Genomic DNA, 8,594 nt, shown 5'->3' on the forward strand with positions numbered 1-8,594 from the left:
CAGCCCTCTCCTTCAGGAAAAATCACATCCTTTGCTGTGAACTGGCTTGTGATCAGCTTGCTCGGCCAAGGGTTGCGGGCGCTCTTGACCAGAGGTGTGGTGCTGAGCCAATGCCAGATGTGCTCAAGTGCAGCCAGATGTGTCATTGATCAGAGCGAGATGCTTAAAAACATCAGGAAGAGTTAACCCTGTGCCTGCAACAACCACAATATCTTGGGTTGATGTTCCTCTAAAACCCAAACAGAACCCTAAAATATTTCAGATTTAAAAAAATGTGATTTTCTTATCTTCTGGTCCATTTTCCATCAGAAGGGAGTTTGATGAGACACAGTCACTCGACAGGTACCTGACCAGCCGTGTGTGCCCCCTCTCCCTCGGTTTCTGTTTACAAGAATGTCCCATCCTGGGTCACTGCACTGGTAAGCAAGGCAGCGACAAAGCGAGCAATGACCTGGCAGTGACACCAAAAGAGAGCCCCAAGCAAAAAGTGATTCAGCAACACGGGGAGAGCCACTATCTCCCCTGGCGTGTCTGCGGGGCTTTGCAATGCTTCCAGCCCCCCACGTCAGCTCTTTGAGTCCCGTGTTACAACAAGGGGACAGGTACAAGGTTACAAGTGGGGCCAGGTATGTGCTTGGCCAGGAGAAACCAACATTTCCATGTCACTGACCGCACGGGGAGTGCTGGCGGCAAGAGATGACCCGAAGGATGTGTGAAGGGCTGTGCCTATATAGAGCAGAAGGAAGGGCAGAGGCGGCAGGTTTCAGCTCCTCTCTGCTCACTGCTCAGTTGTGATTTTCTCCCTGAGGGGGAATTTTTTGATTTTTTTCCCTTCTCAGCAGCACGGGTGAAGATGGATGCTGGATTGGCTGGGGTGCTTGTCACCCTCCTCCTCCTCCTCTCCATCCTGTGGTTCCTGGTCTGGAGAACCAATAAGAAGAGAAGCTGCCTGCCTCCTGGACCGGCCCCGAGGCCCATTCTGGGCAACCTGTGGCAAAAGGACGTCCTGCCACTCTACAAGACCTATGAGAAGGTAAGAGAGAAGGCTGCTCCCAGCCCCAGCAGGAAAGAAAGTGTGAATGTCCCGTGTCAAAATAAAAGAGGAATCATGCAGATGACTCTTTCCCTACCTTTCTTTTCTCTTGTTCCCTCTCTCTTCTCTTGCTCTGCCAAAATTGACTAAATCCCTGCTACTGGGAGCATAATCAATACTGTTACTGAAGTCTTTCTCCTCCTGTAAGGGACCCATCCATAGCAGTGACATTAACCCCTCTCCAGGCTGCAGTACTGCCGCCATCCAGAGCTGCTTCCCGGAGATGATGCTTTGAACCCCCATGGTGGTACTGGGATCAGAAACCCCCCAGGGACAGGGATGGGATGGCAGCAGGCTTTGAGGGAGGCACTTATTCACCACAGCTCTCCTGTCCTCCCCCAGCTCAGCAGCACCTATGGCCCCATCTTCACCATCTGGCGGGGGCAGAAGCCGGTGGTGGTGCTCTGTGGGTACGAGGTGGTGAAGGATGCTCTGCTAGGCCACTATGAGGAGTTTGGAGGAAGACCTGAAATACCTCTTCTGTTGAGTCTATCGAAAGACTACGGTAGGTGTCTGGGTTTCTTCTAGACACTATTGCTCTCTGGATGAGCAGAAAGTCCTTGACTGCAGCTGGCCATGCTCGAGTCTAGTGAAAGACTCAACACCCAAGACCTCAAATACACATTTCCCATTCCAGAAGTCCTTCCAACTATTAAGCCTCTTGTCCAAGGACAGTACCATCTTTGTACTGCGTTTCTGTAGAGATCTTCAGCCTTTCAAGGACACTGCACACACCAGGGTCATTCCCTGGATTATTGCCCTATTGCTCCCCCACTGGGCTCAGAGCACAGTTCCCCATTCCTGGGAGGAGCATCAGGGTGGGCAGGTGAGTGGTCTTCACTGCGTTCCTGTAGGTTTTATCTCCAACGATGAGAAGAAGTGGCGGGAACTGCGGAGGTTCACGGTCAGCACCCTGCGGGACTTTGGGATGGGGAAGAGCTCCATGTCGCAGCGGGTGCAGCAAGAGGCCCAGCACCTGGTGAAACTGCTGTCAGAACTCAAAGGTGAGGAGGGTCCTGTCCACCCTGGCCCCTGTGGCAGGCAGAGGACACAAAACAGCCTCATGGGACACATGTAGTCCCCAAAGCTGTTTGCAATGGCTGGTGTAGATGAATCTGGTAGAGAAAGGGCTTAGACTGAGCTCCAATCCACCCAGAGAGAGCTGCAGGACTGTGGTATGGTCATGGCTTAAAGGCCAGGGTGGGAGATCCTGCTCCTGGACTGGTGCAGAGGGTGGCAAACCCTCAGGAACTTTTCATGCCAAAGAACAGAAATAGGAAACTAGACTGTGTGTCATTGAGAATATACAAATAATATGGTGACATGGTGCTTGTCAGGGGGATGTCCTCATCTCCAACAAACCTGGGCTGCTGCCAGTGCCACCACCTCTTCAGGGCTTCCTGAATATAAGTGGAGATGGAAGCTCAGTTGTACACTGGCTCCTCTGCCCTGAGGTGTGGTGCTGGCGAGGAGTTGGTTGCTGTAGGGAGATGCTCTGCAGCCCTCCAGATCCCCAGGGCAGGAGCCCAAAGTACTTGGAGATGCTTCTGCTTTCCTGAGTCCCAACCACTGGGGAGGGGTTTAGGAGCAGGGAGGTAGATGCAGGAGCCCATGGCTCAGGAGGGCTCTTTGGTTTGGCTGTTAGATCCGGCAGATTCAGCCAGGGCTCAGAGTTCAAAGGACAGGGGCTCAGCGGGGGAGGAAGGGTGTTTTCTGTGTTGAAGCAGATGAATAACTTTTGGCTTTAGATGCCTTTGTTGCCTCTTCTGTGACTGCAGGAAATGCGTTTGAGCCGATGACAATGTTCAGACGTGCAGCTGCCAATGTGATCTGCTCTGTTGTCTTTGGGACCCATTACAGCTACAGTGACATGGACTTTCTGGAGCTACTGAACATGATCGGGAATTACGTCAGCTTCTTCCTCTCTCCCGTTGCTATGGTAGGCATCCTTGCTGTGCTCTCACTCATGTCTGATGTGCTCAGGCAGTTGAGGGATGCTCCTTGGCTTTGGGTCACTCCTTGGCTTTGATGGGACAGCATGACTTTGAGAGAAGGTGTGGGAGGCTCCATGCAGACACCTGAGCCCTCCTGTGCCTCCTCCATCCACAGGTCTACAACACCTTCCCCAACATCATACATCACCTCCCAGGGCCACACAAGAAACACCTGGCCAACTGTGAGAAGCTGAAAGACTACATCCGTGAAAGAGTCAAGCATCACAAGCTGACACTGGATCCCAGCTGCCCCCGGGACTACATCGACTGTTTCCTTTTGAAAGCAGAGAAGGTAGAGGTGGTGCAAAGAGGGTCAAGGGCTGCCCTTCAGACCTGGCTGTAGCCTGGAAAATCACTCAGACAATACTGAATCTCCTCCCCACCACATCCTTGCAGGAGAAGAACAGCCCAGAGAACATGTACAGCAAGGAGGACTTGGTCATGTCAGTATTTGATATCTTTGGTGCTGGGACAACAACTACTAGCAACTCCCTGGTCTTCTTCCTCTTGGTTCTGACAAAATACCCCCATATTCAAGGTAAGGGCAGCAAAGTGCGAGTGCTCCCTGTGCCTGAGGAGGTCACAGTGCAGCAAAGGCACACAGAGAGTCCGAGCCCTGGAGGGTCCTGTTTGGGGGGAGACCAAAGCCATGCTGCACAGGTCACCCAAGGGTGAGAGCCATTAGACACAGACTCATGCAGGCCAGAGGGATCCAGGTACCTGCTCCCTTTTCTCCATCCCTGCCTGTGCAGATGGCCCTGAACTGGCCTATGAGAGGTGCTTTGGACCTGCCTGGTCTGCAGAGGTATGTGGACAGAGACCTTATTTCTGGTCTCTAGAAGGAGTTATGCCAGGTTGCTCCCTCTCAGATAGGTCATCCTTTGGGTCTAGATACCCATGGATGCCCGTAAGAAATTATGGGGGATTTGCACAGCAAGCACCGCAACTCCATGCCTGCCTTTTCCCCAGCCAAGGTCCAAGAGGAGATCGATGAGGTGGTGGGCACCAGCCGTGCTCCCAGCACAGAGGACAAGCTGAGGATGCCGTACACCAACGCGGTGATCCACGAGCTGCAGCGCTTCCACAAAAGCCGCATTGAGAACTTCCCACGGATGACGACGCAGGATGTTGTGTTCAGGGGCTACACCATCCCCAAGGTAGATGTTGTGGCCCTGGAGACTCTATGTCCTGAAGGGAGGGGTGGGAGAGGGGCTTGAATGACATTTGCTTTTGCCACTGGACTGTTTGTTCACTCCTGAAGGTTCCAGGTCTTTCCCAATCTTTGGTGCAGGGCGATGGCAATAACCTTTTAGTGGAGAAGTAGGGGGAGGTGAACACTGCTGCCAGTCCTGCCCACACACCTGTGTCCCTTGCCTGTCCAGGAGAACACCTCTCTACACCAGTAAGATGTGCAGGGCTGCTGGGGCTGGGAGCCTGAGCTCTGGGGACTGCCAGTCTGGGTTTGACCGCCAGCATTTTGTACAGCACCCACCTGGAAGGAACACTTCCCTTTGGACTTTGTGCAGTGAGAGGGGGTTTAACATAAATCAGTGGGAATAACTCAATAATTTCTGTCTTGTGAGCTGCACAGAGACCGGCAGGACCATGAGGACAGTAGAGCCCCATGTTAGTTGTTCCTGCCTGGCACAGAGCCATCACCCATCCGGGCTGCTTCCCCCACGGGCATCTGGGTGGGCGTTGGGGTGTGCACCCAGCCTCCCCCCACACCCCTCGATGTTCCTCACTTGCTAATCCATCTCAGCAGAGCCCTGTGTCACAGCACTGATGTCCCCCGTTGCTCCCCTGCCTCTCCCACAGGGCACAACTGTTATTCCAGTACTTTCTTCCGTGCACACGGATCCAACCCAGTGGGAGAACCCCAAAGAATTCGACCCAGGCCACTTCTTGGATGAGAATGGCAAGTTCAGGAAGCGCGACGCCTTCCTGGCTTTCTCAGCAGGTCGGTGCTCAGCCCTGCACGCTGCATCTGCCAGCACCCTGCCTGCAGGGCCTCCGTGCCAGGGACCGCCAGCATGAGTATTGGTTGGCACCAAAGTTATACCCTTAATATGAGCTTTCTCGCTACCCTTTTAAGCTCTTTTTTCCCAAATGCCAGATGAAGCCATCAGCCCGGTGCTCACCCTCCCCTTTCTGTGCCCCCAGGGAAGCGGATGTGCCCAGGAGAGGCACTGGCCCGCATGGAGATCTTCCTTCTCCTCACCACGCTGCTGCAGAGCTTCACCTTCCAGCTCGCTGTCGACTACAAGGAGACAAATTTGTTCTCCCTATGGCTTGAGATAGAGAGGAGGGCAATACCAGCCAAGTTCTTCGCTATTCAGCGCCGGGTGTCTTCTTAAGCAGAGAACAGGAAGGAAAAAGAAGGGGTCACAGAATCCCAGAATCATTTGGGTTGGAAAAGCCCTTGAAGCTCCTCCAGTCCAACCATGACCCTCACACTGACCGTTCCCAACTCTACCAGATCCCTCAGCGCTGGCTCAGCCCGACTCTTCAACCCCTCCAGGGATGGGGACTCCCCCCCTGCCCTGGGCAGCCCATTCCAACGCCCAACAGCCCCTTCTGCACAGAAATCCTTCCTCAGAGCCAGCCTGACCCTGCCCTGGGCAGCTTGAGGCCATTCCCTCTGGGCCTGGCGCTGGCTCCTTGGCTCCAGAGACTCATCCCCAGCTTTGCTTCTTCTGAAATCAGGGCAACTCATGACACCATGAATGCTACAGCAGCAGCCACCTAGCAGAAGGGTTTTGAGCTTCTCCTCAGAGAACTGCCAGGCATCTCTGACACCAGCTCCATGGGCAACCTGCTCCCAACTCTTCCCCTCCACATCCCAGTAAGATGAGGAAGACAGCACTGGTTTTCCTTCTGCTGTATCTATCAGCTCTGACTGAGCCTCTGGCTCCTTGTGCCTCTAGCTGCCTGTAGCTCCCCAGGCTGAGCTGGGCGCTCCCTCATTTTGGTGAGCGATTAAGAGTGCTTCTACAATAAAAATAACGATCATAACTGGATGCTGGTTTTTCTAAGGACACTCACAGCTTCCCTGCCCTTCACAGGTGGTGTGGGAGCCAGCCACAACACCCAAGGTGACAAGGACCTAATATTTCTGCTTCCCTGCTTTATCCCTCCAGTACTACACACAGTCTGCGACACTGCAAATCGCACTCGCTCCCACCCCCGCATCCCGCTGCGCAGGGATGAAAGTCCTGTGAACAACCTTTAGGCCATCAAAACATTAAAAAATGACGCGTGGGAGGAAATGTGCTATAGGAGAGGGGTGCTGTGCTTGGGAAGCGAGAAATATTTTGCCTCCAAAGTCACTGCATCCTTCTCAGGGTGCTCAACGTGTCTTCTGTGCTTGTGCTGCTTTAACCACCCCTGCATGGAGAGAGATTTTCTTGTTAGCCCCCAGGCATGCTTCAGTCTTTATTCCAAGACATCGGGACTTTAAAGAAAAGGATTTTTTTCTTTAAAGACCCTTGCAAGGGAAAAGAATGACCCAAACACATGCCCACCCTGCCCAGCCTCAGCGGTGGCCTGGGCTCCTCCTTCTACTGGCAGGCAGCTGAATGTGTGTCCAGGCCTTGAAAAACCAGTATGGTTCACCTTGTATCCAGTTCCTCCCAGGGCAAACATCCCAGACACAGGACTTCAGCTTCTGTTCACGGGGTGTCTTCATCTTCTCCAGGTTTCTGTGTGTCCCAGGACAGATTGAGCCAGGAAAACATTCAGCTTGTTTTAGCTTTGCCTCCACAGCTTTAATCTTCAAATGAATCTTACGCATCTCAGGAATTTATTGCCTGCTTCAAAACACTAATCCCCATGGCTCTGACTGTGGGGAGGGCGGCCCAGGCAGGCAGCCCTGCCTGCACCAGGGACAGGCAGAGCCACCTGAGCTCCAGCACCAGCAAAATTATTTCAGCTGGAGAAGCTGAAAGAAGGAGCACAGGTTTCCAATAAAAGGACTGAATTGCAACATGGAAGAGCTGTAGTTCAGGAGGACTATGTGGGAGAATAGAAGAGATTAAAAAAAAATATTCCTCTTGTTATCTCAGCTGCTGGGCTGTGCTTCTCTGAGGTCTGTCAATATTTACCTCTGGCAAATACCCACAGGTGCTGGTTCAGCTCTGTGTACGAGCGTGCGGCTGGTGAAGTGACACTGGGGGTTATCTGAGAGGAGCTGGCAGTGGGGGACGCGCTCCCAGCTCTCCTGCTCCCCTGGCCAGGGGGGGTTGCTGCAGAGGGTATTGTTCCAGCAGTGGGGTTTGGGGTCTCTATGAAGCCTGGGAGGTCATAAGGGTTTTATGGGGTCTCAGGGCTGGTTTTGGTGGGTGTTGCCTTGCTGGGGTGTTTGTGCCTCCCTGTGAGTATTAAGTGGGGGTCAGCGGGGAACCTGCCCCAGGGAGAGGTGGCTGTGCCCTCCTGGAGGTAGGTGAGATCAGGGATGCTTAGGGGGGGCTTCTCTCCCCCTGGGACACCAGTTTCTCTATTGTGGGTGCTGCTGTCCCAGATGGACCATTCTGAAAGTAAAGATTTCTTCCTAGATACTGTGTGAGAGGAGCATTTCTGTGCATAGTGAGTGAAATGCATCTCTGGGAGGTGTTGTGATCTCTGCAGAGGGGAACTCCAAGCTTTGATTTAAATTCAACAAGTGCGAACATAGAGGCAGCCTGTAGCTGCGTTTAGAACTGGTGAAAAGGGGTGAATTTGCTGTAAGTAGCTCTTTGTGGCAGGAAAACAACCCTGCACTGGAGAAAAATGGTTGAGGCTGGAGCCCTGTTTTTCTCTGCTTGCTCTGCCAAAGAATTGTGCTAAACCCCCTTGTGGGGATGTGTGTGGGATGACAGCTTGGGTGCCTGAGCCCACAGGGCTGCCAGCTTCACACAGCAAGTTTGTTTTCTGTGCATCAAACTTGAAACCGCTGCACTGAAATCTCTGCAGGGCAGAGCACGTCGTGCTCCTTTCCAGCAGGGTCTTTTCCACTCTTTCCTAGATGCAAAAGGGGCAAAGGGGCACAGCGGGAGCCCCAAACCTGCCCTGCGCAGAACAAGGCCGAGGTATGTGGCCCTGCTGTCCCCACATGTCTGTGCCTGTCTCTGCGGGGGATGAGGGGCTATGAGTTTATTGCTGCCTGCCTGCTCTGCTGCCTCCCCACCTGGGCTCTTCTGCAATGCTCTCTCGGCTTGTCAGAAGCTGGTTGGTTTTTTTTTTAATGACCTAGTTAATCCTCCTACCTTCTCCCTGATGATGGATGAACCAGCCTTTACTTTTGTTCTATGTGTATTGGGGTATTTTTGACTCATTAGATGACTAAATGAGGTCTTTTTCTCAACAGGGGGAAGCTTGGGACACAATGACAGAATCATTCAGGTTGGAAAAGCCCCTCGGGATCATCGAGTCCAACCATCAGCCCGACTCTGCAAAGTTCTCCCCTACCCCACATCCCCCACAGCTCATCCCAACGGCCCTGAAACCCCCCCAGGGATGGGGACTCCCCC

The 8,594-nt window shown here is 53.2% G+C and overlaps 1 protein-coding gene across 1 annotated transcript; it reads left to right on the plus strand.

Moving 5' to 3' along the window:
* The first annotated feature begins 853 nt into the window (after nt 1-853).
* On the plus strand, nt 854-5,444 carry LOC113486792 (cytochrome P450 2C5-like). Its single transcript, XM_026861049.1, has 9 exons — nt 854-1,033; nt 1,436-1,598; nt 1,948-2,097; nt 2,872-3,032; nt 3,203-3,379; nt 3,484-3,625; nt 4,057-4,244; nt 4,906-5,047; nt 5,251-5,444. Exons 1-9 carry the CDS (start codon nt 854-856, stop codon nt 5,442-5,444), a joined length of 1,497 nt encoding a protein of 498 aa, XP_026716850.1.
* Nucleotides 5,445-8,594: the final 3,150 nt, after the last annotated feature.

The sequence above is a fragment of the Athene cunicularia genome, assembly GCF_003259725.1.
Source record: "Athene cunicularia isolate RWA chromosome 18 unlocalized genomic scaffold, athCun1 chr18_part1, whole genome shotgun sequence".
In the NCBI taxonomy this organism is placed as follows: domain Eukaryota; kingdom Metazoa; phylum Chordata; class Aves; order Strigiformes; family Strigidae; genus Athene; species Athene cunicularia.